A 17,287-nucleotide genomic window follows, 5' to 3' on the forward strand; every position below is an offset into this window, starting at 1 on the left:
GTCAGTGAACATTTAAGAAGGTACATGGAGGCAAAGAGGAGGAAAGATGCCAGCGCCCCCCCATGAAGATGGCATGTGAGGTGGTCTATCCCCCTTTCTACGCCACTGCCACACACCTATCCATCTTTCTGGCTTTGAGAGAGGTAATTCTTTATAGAATCCTGAAAAAATCCAGACAATTGGCAAACCTAGCCTCCTGAATCCTAAGCACATCTGATAGGACCCCCTCCCCCTCTAAACCTTTGGGCCCAAGGCATGTGCCTAGCTTGCCTATGGTTTAATCCAGCTCTGGTCAGAACCAATATTCAGTGGCACTGTCCAGCTAAGTGTTGCTTAATATCGGTGGCTGGGTGGCCCCATGAAATTTAAGCGGGCAGTAGCTCACTTAAATTGTTTTGAATATCAGCATATATGCTGGCATCCTATTCATTTGTTTTATTTTTTTAATGCATTCCACACTATCTCTGTAAGTTCTAGGTGGAGTACAATTCAATACTCATAATAAAATCAATAAACACTACATATACAGTCATGTGAAAAAATTAGGATACCCCATGAAATATTCAGTTGTTTCTTAAGAAATGCTCACATATTGATGTAAAATCTTTTTTAAAAAAATTTCTGGAAAAGAAAATGATGTAATTGCAGGTAAACAACAAAAATTTTCCTTGATTTACTCATGAAACAAAAGATCCACAAAATGTATATTCTGAGGAATAAGCGGTAGTTGGTTCCAGCATTTTCTAATTGATATTGGATGGATAAGGTAATTTGCCTGGTAGACTTTGGATTGTTGCATATTGGGAATTTTAATTGGAAAAGATTTCTGGTGGAATATCTGTTGGAGGCACCCTGGAGTAGGGTGGCCAACTCTGTTAGGTAGGTGGGGGCATTCTCTCTTAGGATCTTAAAGGCAGTGATGCCTTGTTTAAACTTGATCCTCAATGTTATGGGCAGCCATGTAGTTTCAATGTAGTTTTATACCGTGAGTCCTCAAAGTTCTGATATAGAAGCCAATATTCCTTCACGTGATCTGTTCTTTTCAGAGAGAATGAAGAGAGAATATATGGATGGATGGATAACAGAAAATGAAAGTATATTTAAATAACTGATTGGTTGGTTAGATACAAAACATATGGTTGTATAAATAGATGAAAGGATATTGGATGACTGGTTGGAGGCATGTGTGGTTGGGTAGATGGACTACAGGTGGTTAGTTGGATAGATCAGTGGGTCTCAAGTTGGTCCTGGAGTACCCCCTTGCCAGCTAGATTTTCAGGATATCCATAATGAATATGCATTAGATTGATTTGCATATACTGCCTCCATTGTTTGCAAATTTCTTTCATACATATTCATATATGTATATCCTGAAAATTTGATTGGAAAGGGGGTACACTAGTACCGACTTGGGAAACACTAGGATAGATGGATCAATGGTTGGTTCAATAAATTAAAAGAAGGTTTGATGGATAGATACATTGACTGGTTGAATACAGCAATGGCTAATTAAATAGATAGCTGTTGACTGGCTAGACAGATGGCTATTAGAACAAAAGGCTGAATGGCCTAATAGAGGGATAGTTTTGGAAATGAACAGTTTGTTGGATAGACAGAGAAGGGGCAATAGATGAAGAAGAGAGGGAAGAATGGGCAGCAGTCCATTTTTTACACAGGATGAATCTCTAGCATTTCTATACTTACTGTCTAACAGAACCAGCGCCAAGTCACTCTCCAGTTGGGTCACTTGCACAGGACTTGATTCAGAATTGCCTAAGAGGAGGAATATAGTAAGTTAATGCAGTATAATTGATGACGGGACAAAAGCGCATGAGACAAACGCACGCCGACAAACAAGCGCCGACAATTCAGCACAAGCCTTCAGCGCGCCGCAGGAAAACCTTCTTTCAAAGGGCTCCGACGGGAGGTGTGGGGGGAACCCCCCCACTCTACTTAATAGGGATTACGCTGCCGTGTTGGGGGGGAGTGTGGGGGGTGTAACCTCCCACATTATACTGAAAACTTAACTTTTTCCCTAAAAAATAGGGAAAAAGTTAAGTTTCCAGTATAATGTGGGGTTATAACCTCCCAACCCACCCCCAATGCGATCTCTATTACGTAAAGTAGGGGGGGTCCCAACCAACACCCCCCATCAGAGCCCTTTAAAAGGTTTTCCTGCGGCGCACTAAAGTCTTGCGCTGAATTGTCGGCGCACATTTGTCTCGCGCGCTTAAGACTATGAATCGTATAATTTGTCCCATCTTTCCTCTCACATTTCTGAATCCGTTTTGTTGTAAAATCTGTGAACAGACAGCAGTCAGACAACAAGATACTGGATTAGCTCTAAGAGTCACATGCAGTGGTGTAGTAAGGGGGGAAGGGGGGGGACAGACAACCTCGGGGGCTGTCTTAGTGGGGGGGGGAAGGTGGCACCGGCACATCTCCTCCTTTTCCCCATCCTGCGTACCTCTTTAAATGTTCTCCGGCGCAAACAGCATCTTTCACCTGCTCCTCACGCTGGTCTCGGCTCCTTTCTGACATCACTTCCTAGTCATGGGACCAGGATGTGACATCGGAAGGGAGCTGAGGCCAACACGAGCAGCAGGTGGAAGATGCTGCTTGCGCCAGAGAACATTTCAAGAAGTACATGGGGGGCAGGGGAGGTGCTCAAGAAGTGGGGAACCTCCCTTGCCACTGGTCACAGGAATGCATACCTCATATACACCTTGGGCCCAATATTCAGTTCTATTTAGCTGGCCGGGAATGGCTCCTGGCCAGCTAAATAGCACATAGCTGGCTATCTGGTGATATTTAGCAAGAAATAGGTTGCTATCTCCCGCTGAATATACAGCTTGCTGGATTGACCACTGACTGATTATGTCACATGATATAGCATGTCACCCTTTCCCTTCCCCCATGCCTCTAGTTTTTCACTGCCACAAGCAACAACTTCAACGTGCTCCTCGTGACCGTGTTGTCTCTCCCACTGACATCACTTCCAGGTGCCATGCATAGGGGGAGAGCTGACTGGGTCGCGAGGAGCACGTTGAAGTTCTTGTTGCTCGTGGCAGTGAACAACTAGAGGTATGGGAGAAGGGAAGGAGGGGCATACGCACGGTAGGGGGGAGCGGGGAAGGGGCGGCGGTTGCAAAGACGAGAGCGAGGGAGGGGCGCCTCGCACCCTTGCTACGCCAATGCCCTGAACACAGAGTTGTATCTTCCATTCTTTGCAGATTACCCTTCTTCATGATTAAACACTGGCATCACAAACACTGCTGTCGCCATATAGGCAGTGGCGTAGCAAGGGAAGTTAGCACCAAGGGTGGTGGTGCCTGGCATCACTGCACCGTGTGCCCTCTCACTCTTCCCCGCCGCTTGAGCACCTTACCACCCCCTACATACCTGTTCACATGTTCGCCGGCACACGCAACATCATTCGCTTGCTGCTCGTGCCGGCCTCAGCTCCCTTCTGATTTCATATCCTGGTCCCTTGACCTGGAAGTGATGTCAGATGGGAGCCGAGGCCGGCACAAGCAGCAAGTGGAAGATGCTGCTTGCTCTGGTGAAGGAGATGCCGGTGTCCCCCTACGAAGACTGTGCCTGGGGCAGTCTTCCCCCCTCCGTCCCCCCCTTATAAATGATGCAATCTTGTAACACAACAGCACAACACTATGCCAACAATCCAAAAGATGACCCTACTATTATGACATCAGCATAGTCATATACATTACATACATGTCTTTCCCTCCCGCTCAGATACACAGCACCCACAATCTTAGCACATGGCATGAATGTAGATGAAGGAAGATAAAGACCTGCACAGTCCATCAAGTCTGCCCAAAAAAATGACATAAGAAACACCAATTGTCACATAACATACACACACTAACACCTGCTCCTTGTAACCTGAAGTCGTCTGGTGACCCACCATTACACACCCCAAGCATGCCTCTATCCCCTCACCAGGGTGTAAATCTGTGAACCAGGATGTTGCAGAGTTCAGGTTGATGATTCTGAATTTCACGGCCGAACTGGCAGAAAGGGCTTTGCCGACGCCGATGCACACCATGGGGTATTCCTCCTTTGGCGCCACCAACATCTCAAAAACATTCAGCGGGTTCGGCAGTGGGTAGTCAAAGTGCTAGGAAGCAAGGGTGGATAAAGAATCAATCAAGTAATCAATCGTTCAATTGAGTGAATAATTAGAGATGGGTCATAAAATCTCAGTCGTAATTAGGCTCCTAATCCAAATATTTCCTAGAGGGTGAGGCTCACCAGTCAGGGTCACCAGGGAATGGCTTGAAGGAGGACTGACAAATGCCCTCACTCAAATTATCAGATAAATCCTTCTAGGTAGCAAACATCCAAATTACAAGCAGTATTTTGGGTTGTAGTCCCTGATCACAGTTTTTCATTCCATTTATATAAATCAGTGGTTCCCAAACCTGTCCTGGGGGACCTCCAGCCAGTCAGGTTTTCAAGATATCCCTAATGAATATGCATGAGAGAGATTTGCATGTAATGGAAGTGACAGGCATGCAAATCTCTCTCATGCATATTCATTAGGGATATCTTGAAAACCTGACTGGCTGGGGGTCCCCCAGGACAGGTTTGGGAACCACTGATATAAATGAAGTACAGTGCTCCCCCGCGAATTCGCGGTCCCGGTCATTGGTGGTATTTTCCGACCACGAATGACGTGGCAGGGGAGGCAGGAGAGGGCAGCTGGAGAGGGCAGCCGGAGCGCCGGCGAGTGAAAGAAATCACTCGCTGTATGCTCTGACCGCCTCTTCCTGTACTAAAATCGGGCCTCACCAATCAGGAGCACTAAGCAGCATTCTATAATTTTAGCACGCAACTTCCATAGAGCCCAACTGCAAAAAGGGGATTCATATGGGCAGGGCACGGGGGGGGTCTCTCACAATTACACACACACGCCACACAACAGAGTCATTCAGATGCCACTGTGCAGCATTAAGCGTTTAAGTCCGTCACTGACATGGCATATATGGGGCACGGCTAGTGTTGTAGCGAGGGTGAGAGGTGCCTGGGGCAGTGGCGCGCCACCTCCGCCGTATTTGTGCACCGCCTTCTCCACGCCGCACCTCTTTTAACTTCCCCAGCGTGAGCATCGCCAGCTTGCTGCCCGCATCAGTGTCAGCTGACCCAGAAGTGACATCAAAGTGAGAGCTGTGAATTTTTTTTTTTTTTTTAAGAATCATTTTTATTAAGTTTTAAAAATAATAATAATAATAACAACTTTATTCTTGTATACCGCCATACCCAGGGAGTTCTAGGCGGTTCACATCAATTAGTCTAAGTTACAAACAATAATGTCGTTGAGGTTAGCAGGAGGAGAGAAAATGAAAGACTTTGAAGATAGTAGAAAGGGAAAGTACGATAAGAAGGAGTAGGAAGGGAGCAGAGGAAGAAGGGTTATTAAGGGTTTTGTCCGTGGAATAGGTGGGTTTTGAGTAGTTTTCTGAAATTAAGGTAGGTGGAGGCCTCGAGCACAATTTGGGCTAGCCATGGGTTCAGTTTAGCCGCCTGGAAGGCAAAGGTTTTGTCAAGGAACCTCTTGAAATGACAGAGTTTTAGGGAAGGGAAGGCACACACCAACAACCACTAACAAGAGAAAATGCTGAAACAATCGGGTTTTATGTGTCATTCTTCACAAAAATCCACCCAACTGAACCCCCCCCACCTCCCCCCCAACCTCCACCCCCCCCAGCACTCCAGTGTCAAAAGTTCAGTAAAGAACTGCGAGCCCTAGGGGGACAATCCCTCCCAAATTGGAGCCCAGATTCTCCTGAATTTCCTCCAAGGCTCAGGACCACCCCTTCGAACATCCAGGTATTCAAATTTCAAAAGAGTAGAGCTGTGTATTTAATTTGGGTCTCAGTTATTAGAGGGCCACGTCCTATTAGGGAGGGGAGGACAGTGTTCATTTTAGTATTTTATATTTGGGTAAAACATCATTTTAAAACCAAACAAGAAAAATTACACACATCTCCTGCAAGCGAATGCATGGTGCCGATGGTTCTTTGAGTGTGTGGCTCTCAGGATCTATTGGTTTTCTTTGACTTTAACTGCGTTTTGCTTCCTCACCCTCCTCCAGAAGTTGCCGCCCTAAGTGACTCCCTAGTCTTGCATAATGGTTGGACACAGATACACTCCTCCATCTACGACACATTTATATTCAGTTCACTCACATAGACGCAAGTGCTATAGAACGCAAAAAGAAAGTGAAAGATAAAAAAGAAAGTGTATGGGAGAAGGGATGGGTCTGACAGGTTGGGTACGTGTCATCTCTTCCACCATCCTACCTTCACTAACATGAATTTCTGCATGGGCTCATACCACTGCATGAGAATCACACCAGCCTCCAAAGCCCCACACAAGAACTGGCATCCGGTCTGAGAGTTTTGTGCTGTGAAAGGACACGAGAATGTTAGGCCCCTGTACACTGCTAAGTCTTCTTAGGAACTTATCTACAGCAAATCCACTAAGTTGTTGTGGATCCCTTATTCCTACAGTCCTATATTAGACTGAATTGCTCCTTCAAACGTTGCCTCGACCCTGAAGAAAAGTTTCCAACATTGAAACATGCATGTCGGGAGAGGTATAAAGATGAACTGATCACTATTAAGCTAAGTGAGGTCCCTCTTTCTAATAGAATTAATATAAATAGGATGACTTAAAAGAAATGAAGATTTTTTTACACATATAAAGAAAAAGTTAAAAACAATGAATAAAGATTAATAAAGATTGGACTGACGAAGAATTTAGCAACTGAGGTGGTGTGGTGCCCGGTTGCAGTCAGAAGGTCCATACAAAAATACAAAATATAGGACTGTAGGAAAAAGGCCCCTGTACACACCACTGGTGTCAGGTCAAAAGCGCGCCGGGACAAAAGCGCGCCCAGACAATTGAGCGCAGCGTGGAGGTGCGCGCCGCTCAAAATTACTGTTTTTAGGGCTCCGACGGGGGAGGTGTGGGGGGAACCCCCCCACTTTACTTAATAGACATCGCGCCGCGTTGTGGGGGGCTTGGGGGGTTGTAACCCCCCCACATTTTACAGAAAACTTCACTTTTTCCCTATTTTTAGGGAAAAAGTTAAGTTTACAGTAAAATGTGGAGGGTTACAACCCCCCAAACCCCCCATAACGCTGGCGCGATGTCTATTAAGTAAAGTGGGGGGATTCCCCAACAAAACCCCCCGTCGGAACCCCTAAAAACAGTAATTTTGAGCGGTGCGCGCCTCCGCACTGCGCTCAATTGTCTGGGCGCGCCTTTGTCTTTTGCGCCGTTGTCTATGAACCCACACCACCATATAAATATAAGGAATCCTAGCCAGCCCTGCTCCCCAGCCTGAGAAGTCTGTACAGTGAATCGCAACTAATCCCCCTCCCCAGCCCCTAGCCCAGGACCCAGTGGAGAATACTGAGACACAGAGCAGGAGCAGTGCAGAGGTGGAAGAGGGAGCATTGGTGAGGGTGCTCTACTCACCCACACAGCACAGCCGGCAGCCCTTGGTGTCAGGAACCTTAGTGGAGATGGCGTTCTTCCTGTCAAGGTATCAAACAGAGAAATAAACCTCAAGACGTGCTTAAGGAAGGTGAGGGTTCCTTTTCTTCCTACAAAAACTCTCCCAACCCTCTTATCACCCTTTCCTCAACCCTAAAGAGCGAGGCAATTGCTTGACATCAGGCACTCAGGGTTATGTACTCACAGACTAACTTAAAACTGCAATGTGGTGCTTTCCCTGTAACCAGAGCAGTCATCCTTGCTCACCTAGGGCTGGCTCAAGGGTATGTGAGCTGTGCACACCTACCCCCCCCCAGTAGTCCAGCATTTCCCCTTTCCTCCCTATCCATCCCACCAGGCGCCCAGCATCTTTCCTTCCCCTCTCTACCCCCACCCCATATAGTCCAGCATTTCCCCTTTCCTCCCCATCCATCTCACCAGGCGCCCAGCATCTTTCCTTCCCCTCTCTACCCCCACCCCATGTAGTCCAGCATTTCCCCTTTCCTCCCTATCCATCCCTCCAGGTGCCCAGCATCTTTCCTTCCCCTCTCTACCCCCACCCCATGTAGTCCAGCATTTCCCCTTTCCTCCCTATCCATCCCTTCAGGTGCCCAGCATCTTTCCTTCCCCTCTCTACCCCCACCCCATATAGTCCAGCATTTCCCCTTTCCTCCCTATCCATCCCTCCAGGTGCCCAGCATCTTTCCTTCCCCTCTCTACCCCTACCCCATGTAGTCCAGCATTTCCCCTTTCCTCCCCGTCCATCCCTCCAGGCGCCCAGCATCTTTCCTTCCCCTCTCTACCCCCACCCCATGTAGTCCAGCATTTCCCCTTTCCTCCCTATCCATCCCTCCAGGTGCCCAGCATCTTTCCTTCCCCTCTCTACCCCCACCCCATGTAGTCCAGCATTTCCCCTTTCCTCCCTATCCATCCCTTCAGGTGCCCAGCATCTTTCCTTCCCCTCTCTATCCCCACCCCATGTAGTCCAGCATTTCCCCTTTCCTCCCCGTCCATCCCTCCAGGCGCCCAGCATCTTTCCTTCCCCTCTCTACCCCCACCCCATGTAGTCCAGCATTTCCTCTTTCCTCCCCGTCCATCCCACCAGGCGCCCAGCATCTTTCCTTCCCCTCTCTACCCCCACCCCATGTAGTCCAGCATTTCCCCTTTCCTCCCCGTCCATCCTACCAGGCGCCCAGCATCTTTCCTTCCTCTTTCTACCCCCACCCAATGTAGTCCAGCATTTCCCCTTTCCTCCCCGTCCATCCCAGCAGGCGCCCAGCATCTTTCCTTCCCCTCTCTACCCCCACCCCATGTAGTCCAGCATTTCCCCTTTCCTCCCCGTCCATCCCTCCAGGCGCCCAGCATCTTTCCTTCCCCTCTCTACCCCCACCCCATGTAGTCCAGCATTTCCTCTTTCCTCCCCGTCCATCCCACCAGGCGCCCAACATCTTTCCTTCCCCTCTCTACCCCCACCCCATGTAGTCCAGCATTTCCCCTTTCCTCCCCGTCCATCCCACCAGGCGCCCAGCATACTCCCTTTGTCCTCTCTACTCCCTACACTGTGCCCAGCATCTCCTCTCTAGCCTCTCCCACCAAATGCCCAGCGTCTCTTCTTCTTCTCTCTACCCACTTCTCTCGTTGGGTGTTCAGTATATTTATTTCCCTACCACTCCAAAGTGCTCAGCATCTCCCCTGCCCTTTGCTACCCCCTGTCTTTCTACCTCTGCCTGGCTACCCTAGAGTCCTTACCTAGGGTGGTAAGTATGGTGCAGGACCTCTGAACACAGATATGCACAAAAGCGCTGCTGATTCTAGCCCCTCTAGCAGGATGTCAGAGGGGAATGGGAACTAGCAGAGCTTCAGTGTAAAATGTACACTGCTTTACAGAGCTTTTAAGCAGCCGCGCAGACGCAGAAGGTTGGTGGAAGCAGAATGCAGATGTAGAATGGTGGCAGGAAGAGGGATGTGAACCTTGTTTTGTACTGCCATGTTACTGCCCCCCTCTCAAAAAAAAAAAGGGTGAGTCATACATTAGGTCATGCATTTTGGTTTTGCCCCATAATTCAGCACTTTTGAAAGCGAATAATAAATTATATGTCAAAAATAATTGGAAGATCATTGCGCTGTTCTCCTTCTTTCTTTATTTTGGATTTGCCAGAGGCTGTTGGCCATTCACCTAAAGGAAATAGGGCGTTGTGTAGGAAAATGAGTCTCTTGGCTAGAAAATGTCTACTACAATATTGGACGATCCCCGATCCTCTGAGGTTTTGGCATTGGCGAAACCAATTACATCAGTTGGCCATTTGGAAAGCTAGAGATGCTGGAATTATAAGAAAGCGAAAGATGTTATTTATACAAACCTGGGATTCATATTTGCAAGATTTGCATCCTATGGGCCGTAGTGCGATTTTAAGTTGGATCTCTTAATTGGGCTTTTATTTAGTTAAATGAAGAGAGTATCATTGGGTAGAGAGTAGAGTTGCGTGGGGACAGAAATCCCACCCATCCCCGCTAGGATCCTCTCCATCCCCACCCATCCCCGCAAGGAATTACCTCCATCCCCGCCCGTCCCCATAAAAAGCAGCAATTACTTCTGACAGGATTATCAATTCCACAGTTTCTTTTGTGTTTGTGCTGCTGTTTTCCTTGTGGAATCTCTTTAGTGGAACCCTTTTTTTTTTGTTTTCTGTTCAGGTAATTAACTTATAAACCCCCTCTTTTACTAAGGCTGATGTGTCCATTATATTATATGGACGAACCCTGCTTCCAAAGCCATCCATCCCCGTGGGAGTCCCGTTGGCTAGAGGGGGGTCCCCATGGGAGTCCCGTGGGCCAGAGGGGGGTCCCCGTGGGAGTCCCGTGGGTTAGTGGGGATTCCCGCGGGATTCCCGCGATCCCCATTCCCATGCAGACCTCTAGTAGAGAGTACTATTGGGTGGGGAGGGGTGGGTGTGGAGAGGGACGATAAAGGTTCAAACACATATAGATATAGTGAGGGTTTATTGAAATTGGAATTTGTCTTTTATTATGTATATTATAATATAATAGTTGATGCATTATTGATGTGCTTTGATGTTGTATTTGCTGTATTTGATGATGTCTGCATCAATAAAAAATTGTTTGAATCTAAAAAAAAAAAAGAAAGTTCTTCCACCCCAAGCAGATGTCTATTCCACTTAGTGAAAGGGCTGGACCTTTGCCCACCCAGCACACCGATGCTGTCCCGCTTGCTTTCCCATCCTGGAAGTGGAAGGCAAAATAAAATGGGACAAATGATGTTCAGGATTCTATATCACCTTTAATTCACTGTAGAAAGTACCAAATTTCATAAGAGTTTATCGAGTTTTATTCGTTTATTTCGGTTTTTTTTATCCCGTTCTCCCCAGCGAGCTCAGAATGGTTTACAAGTTAAACATACAAAACATACAGTCAAGTTGGTTTACAGGTTAAACATACATACCTATATTTATTTATTTTTGGTATTTATATACCACTTATAATCTTACATCCAGGTACTCAAGCATTTTTCCCTATCTGTCCTGGTGGGCTCACACTCCATCTGATTCACCTGGGGCAATGGGGGATTAAGTAACTTGCCCAAGGGTACAAGGAGCAGTGGGGGTTTGAAACTATAACCTCAGGGTGCTGAGGCTGTAGCTCTAACCACTGTACCACACACTCCCCATATAATATAGAGTCTGAATGGTTACAATATGTCACGTTTACAATACAATATGAATGTCCTAGTATGCCATCTAGTATACTTTTTTAAAAAAATAAAGATACAGTAGTAGGCAAGGGATTTGGTGAAGAGATATATTTTTATTGCTTTTCTAAAACTCAGGAGCCCTTCGAAAGATCTGATCTGTGGGGGTAGTTGGTTCAAGTAGTTTAGTAGGAAATGGGAGTAGGATCATCGTCTGGCATTCGGTAATTGAAGGGTATGGTCTGGGGGTATCTGGAGGCAGTGGCATAGCGAGGGTGAGAGATGCCTGTCCCCCACCCTCTTCTCCGCCCCCCCTCCCCTCATCTGCTCCTTCCCTGCCCTCTCCTGCCGCGCGCACACCCCTTCCTTTTCCCTGTACCTCTTTTTTTTTTTTAACATATTTGTACTTAGAAGTTGCTCAATACAAAAAAACACAACATTCATAAACATAACCAAAGTGGAGAAACAAATGATAAGAAAGTCTATCACGTGGTTCTTCGCGTAGACCATAAGGACTCCAAAACAGACCGAAATGCCCCCCTCCCTCTCCCAACTCACCCCCCATCCCCAGTGTCAAAGGTTCAGGAGAGCTCCCCGTACCTCTTTAACTTCTTGGTACGAGCAGCAATCCCAAGCTGCTGCTCGCAACAGCATCGGCTCTTCCTCTGACATCACTTCCTAGGCACGGGTCCAGGAAGTGATATCAGAGGAAGAGCCGACGCTGGCACGAACAGCAGCTTAGGGTTGCTGCTCATACATTAAAGAGGTAAGGGGGAAGAGAAGGGGTGTGCGCGTGCAGTTGGGGGGGCTGGGAAGGAGCAGGAGAGGGCAAAGAGGTAGATGGGTACCGGCACCTCCACCAAGATGGCGCCCGGGGCGGACCCCCCTTCCCCTCTCCCTCCCCCCTGTCCTCCCCTTGCTACACCACTGTCTGGAGGCATGTTTCTTCCTGGAAGCAGAGTAGTCTGCGCACTTATGAACTTTGATATTTTCTACAGAGACTTAAAGGTGATATAGAATCCTGAACATCACTTGTCCCACTTTATTCTGCATTTTGCATTGTGTGCTACGTAGGACATTGGGCTAGATTCAGAAAGCAAACCAATCATGAACCGATCAATTTGCGACCCCTTTGCGACCAGATTTCCCTCCAGCCCGATTCACATAGTAACATAGTAATATAGTAGATGACGGCAGATAACAACCCGAATGGTCCATCCAGTCTGCCCAACCTGATTCAATTTAAATTTTTTTTTTTTTTTTATAAATCTTTATTTAAATTTTTCAAATAAACAACAATTATGTTTAAAGGCAATATACGATATTAATACATCCAATATTAGTAATCAAAATTCAAAACAAGGATAATACAAAATAAATCCATTTTCATTATTGGAAATATATTGACAAAAGAAGTAACCCATACTTTTTATTTAACATAGTCATCAATAAAGGAGGAAAGAGACTAAGAAAAGGAAATTCTTCCAGGAAAGATCACATATTAAAGTTTTACAGGAAATTAAGTGAGAACCGATGGTTAATAAAAGAAAAAGGACTTGAGTTACACCGAAGTCATTATGGTGCAAATGAAACACCTTTACCCTCTAAAAAGAAACGTAGCTGCTGAGAATCATAAAAGATATATCTATTGTTTTGAAATACAACAAAACATTTACAAGGGAATCTTAACTGAAAAGAGGCTCCTAATGAAACAACTTTATCCCTATATGCAAGAAATTCTTTCCTTCTAGTCTGAGTCCATTTTGAAACGTCCGGATATATATATATTCTTTCTCCCAAAAAGGAAACTTGTTTTAAACCATAATACAATTTCAAAATCATTTCTTTATCCTGATAAAATACCAGGGATACTATCAATGTAGCTCGTCCGGACAGTTCAAGATTTGATGATTCCAAAAGAGTTGTTAAATCTCATTCAGTAGTTGTTTCAGACTCCTTTAATATCCTTTATAAGTAATAAATCTTCTGCAAAGGTGGTATATTCATTTCCGTGATTTTTAATGTAAAAACCAGGAAATCTTTAAATAATTCCCTAGGAGTTTTAAATTTAGACATAGGAAAGTTTAAAATCCTCAAGTTTAAACTCCTATTTTGGTTTTCCAAGTTTTCAATTTTACGGAGAAGAAAAACTTTATCCTTTGCATTCTGATTATTTAAAGATTTAACCTCAATTATAGATTTTTCAATGTTTCCTATTTGTTTCACTTGATCAGAGGAAACAGTTTCCAGTTTATTAACTTTAGAAGAAACTTCAGCCATCAAGGAAATAAATCCAATACATACAGTTTGAAGATTTTCAATTGCTCCCCACAATGAATCCAGTGTGACCACCGCCGGTTTCACAAGCGGCTTGAGATGAGGGAACCCGGGTTCCCGCTCTCCTTCCCGGGTTTCACCTCCCCCACTCTCACCACCGCTTGCCTGCAGTGTTGCTCCTCCCTCTCCTGATCTTTTTTCCGAGCTTGCCTGCAACAGGGTCACCTCCTGAGTCGGTTGCTGCCGAATTCCCCCAACAGGAAGCAACAACTCCGTTGTGCTACTCGGGGGAGGAGGAGGATCAGGTCCCAAGGGGCTCAGCGACGCATCGCCGTCCATGCTGAGCTGCTCCTGGAGCTCAGTAGCGGATCTGCCCGACGCCATTGGAACTGCGAATGTTGTTATCGCAGTTTGACGTGGAGTCGAAGTCACGGCAAAGGAATGAGGGATATCCCTCTGTCGTCCCCTCCTCTTAGGCATCGAAGAAACTTTGAGGAAAGCGTCACCGAAGGTAAATTTATTTTGCCAGAGCGGGATCTTGGACTCACATGTCCACTCTTATCGCCATCTTGTCTCCTCCTCCGCATTCAATTTAAATTTTTAAATTTTTTCTTCTTAGCTATTTCTGGGCAAGAATCCAAAGCTTTACCCTGTATTGTGCTTGGGTTCCAACTGCTGAAATCTCTGTTAAGACTTACTCCAGCCCATCTAAACCCTCCCAGCCACTGAAGCCCTCCCCAGCCCATCCTCCACCAAACGGCCATATACAGACACAGACCGTGCAAGTCTGCCCAGTACTGGACTTAGTTCAATATTTAATATTATTTTCTGATTCTAAATCCTCTGATCACTAACCTCACCTGCGATCCGCTTCCAATCTCTGCATGCAGATGAGGGGAAACGCATGCAAAGTAGACAGGGACACGATTCACCAATGAAATTTTTAAAACCGACTGGGCTGGCCGATCAACCCATGAAGTGACTGCTAGGGACCAGTCGCAAACGTCTTTCCGACTCTTCAGCTTCATTGAAGCCCTGCTCTCTGCTGCCCCAATGCTCTTCCCCGATCTCTCCTGCTTGCTCTGCTCCGAATCGCCGCCTTGATCTTCCCTGATCTCTCCTGCCTGCTCTTCCCCAAATCGCCGCCCTGCTCTCTCCCGAATTGCCGCCCTGCTCGTCCCCGGATCTATCCTGCCTGCCACCCCGAATCTCTCCTGCCCTTCCCCACACTGCGAGCCCATGGTTTTAACCCGCGGGTTTAAAGTGGGTTAAAACCACGGGTTCACTGGGCTAAAAAGTAAAAAAAGTTTAAAGTTAAAAAAAAAGGTCGTGGCTCGGATGGACATGCGAAGGGCATGCGCAGACATCTACAGATGGTCTGTGTATGCGTCAGGATCGCACACCAGCGATCCATGCCAGCAGATGGGGGGGCGTTCCTCCGGTCGCCCCCATCTGCATATTGGAGGTTGAAGAATCCATCGGACCTGCCCGGATCAGACACGGATCGGTCCCGATCGGGCAGGTTCGTGAATCTAGCCCTTAGTGTCTCTTTTTTCGTTTTCTGGCATTTCAGAAGTAGGACATACCTGGGCAGCAGTCTGTGTGTGGAGATGTGTATGACAGACTTGTGCTCCTTCTTTGCCTGCTCATATAATCCCATGAGACTGTGAGAGTACAACTGAGACACTTTGCCTGTTTAAAAAAAAAAAGAGAGACTGAGTAAAATCAGAGGGTCTGGGGAGCTAGCAGAGAGCCCCCTCCCGCACCTCAGTGAGCCATCCAAACCACTCTCCATTACAGGAACCAGCTTTTCAATATAATGGAGGGGAAGTTCCTAAACTTAAAATTACCCCTCACTGGACACAGCGAAAAGAGTTTTTGTTCAATACTGGGGATGCTCGAGCACTCACTGAGCTGGCCACTATGCTCTCCATCCGCAAGGAATCTGTGCCTTCCCCACTTTAATTTCAAATCCACTCCCTTGATATTATGTGGTAAATTCCAAGTCCATGTTTAACACTGCCACCTTCCTCCCTTATCCAAACCAGATTACTGTACTCACCAGAAATGGACATTAGTATGTTACTGATCGAATATACCCAAGTTGTTCTGCCAGGAAATAACTGTGAGAGAGAGAGAGGAAGAAAAGAGGGAAAGATATATTTAATTTTGTTCTCAGGTTCTCAGGACAGAGAGCTGAAAATTGCCTATAGTCTGGGTCATGATTAAAGTGTTTTATGTAATTTTTCTAAAGAGACAGCGGTGAAAGCTCTTCCCTCAGAAATTGTCTCAAATATATACTTTTCTGCAGCACATCACAGACCCTGCCTAAGCTAAGTTCTATGCTTTGCTTTGCGTTTTTTTGAAAAGAGATTGTATTCAGCACTTTTATATGAAAGTTATAAGCATTTATACATCAGCATTGAACTATTCCAATTAGGAAGGAGGGGGTGTGGGGCCGATGAGGTTTCTTCTCTTTCCAGTGCAGTTGTCCAGTTAACACACTTACAACATATGGGGATCTGAGGCCCCTGCCCCTTTTAAATCAAATTAAATAAAGTATATATTTGAGACAATTTCTGAGGGAAGAGCTTTCACCGCTGAACAAAAGCGATCCCAGCACCGACCCGGAGTTCCGCAGGGGTCGGTGCTGGGACCGCTTCTGTTCAATATATTTATCAACGACCTGGAGGCGGGAACAAAATGTGAGGTTATTAAATTTGCGGATGACACTAAATTGTACAACAGGGTCAAAACCATGGAGGACTGCGAAGACCTCCAAAAAGATCTGACAACGCTGGAAGAGTGGGCCAAAAAGTGGCAAATGAGCTTCCACATAGGGAAATGCAAGGTCATGTATGTTGGGAAAAAGAACCCGATGTTCACTTACAAGATGGGGGGATCACCACTAGGGGTGAGCACCCCTGAAAGAGACCTGGGAGTGATGGTAGACACAACATTGAAGGCGTTGGCGCAGTGCGCCACAGCCTCAAGGAAAGCAAACAAAATGTTGGGTATCATTAAGAAAGGTATCACGACCAGGACGAAGGAAGTCATCCTGCCACTGTATCGTGCAATGGTGCGCCCGCACCTGGAGTACTGTGTTCAGTACTGGTCGCCGAACCTCAAGAAGGACATGGCGGTACTTGAGAGAGTCCAGAGAAGAGCTACTAAGCTAATAAAGGGTATGGGGGACCTTTCATATACTGACAGACTGAAAAAGCTGGGGCTTTTCTCGCTGGAAAAGCGACGACTTAGTGGAGACATGATAGAAACCTTCAAGATCATGAAGGGCATAGAAAAAGTAGACAGGGACAGATTTTTCAAACTATGGGGAACCACAAGTACAAGGGGACACTCAGAGAAATTGAAAGGGGAGAGGTTTAGAACAAACGCCAGGAAATTCTTTTTCACCCAGAGGGGGTGGATACATGGAACGTGCTACCGGAGGATGTGATAAGCAGAAGCACGCTACAGGGCTTCAAAGAAGGTCTGGACAGGTACCTGGAGGACAAAGGGATAGAGGGGTACAGATAAGAGTAGAGGTAAGGTTATAGGGATAGGATTAGAGGTAATTTATAAAAGTAGTCAGAGACCACTGTTCAGGCAGTGGGCCTGATGGGCCGCCGCAGGAGCGGACCGCTGGGCGAGATGGACCTCTGGTCTGCCTCAGCGGAGGCAACTTCTTATGTTCTTATGTTTAGAAAAATGACATACAGAACTTCTTGAGAGAGGTATTTTGGTGGAATTAGAATTTATTCTTTCTTATTCCTGTAT

General features: G+C 46.4%; 1 protein-coding gene across 5 annotated transcripts in view; it reads right to left on the reverse strand.

Annotated features, from left to right (window-relative positions):
• Window positions 1–17,287, reverse strand: part of MAP4K1 (mitogen-activated protein kinase kinase kinase kinase 1) — a 176,053-nt gene that overhangs the window by 14,956 nt on the left and 143,810 nt on the right. For all 5 annotated transcript variants that reach the window (XM_033956546.1, XM_033956543.1, XM_033956542.1 and 2 more), the window contains exons 24-29: window positions 15,573–15,633; window positions 15,097–15,202; window positions 7,510–7,568; window positions 6,327–6,430; window positions 3,964–4,141; window positions 1,705–1,773 (exon numbers count right to left, since the gene is read on the reverse strand). In XM_033956546.1, coding sequence (XP_033812437.1) covers window positions 1,705–1,773; window positions 3,964–4,141; window positions 6,327–6,430; window positions 7,510–7,568; window positions 15,097–15,202; window positions 15,573–15,633 — 577 coding nt within the window. The remainder of the gene's footprint in view (window positions 1–1,704; window positions 1,774–3,963; window positions 4,142–6,326; window positions 6,431–7,509; window positions 7,569–15,096; window positions 15,203–15,572; window positions 15,634–17,287) is intronic.

Source organism: Geotrypetes seraphini, chromosome 8, assembly GCF_902459505.1.
Source record: "Geotrypetes seraphini chromosome 8, aGeoSer1.1, whole genome shotgun sequence".
Classification (NCBI taxonomy): Eukaryota; Metazoa; Chordata; class Amphibia; order Gymnophiona; family Dermophiidae; genus Geotrypetes; species Geotrypetes seraphini.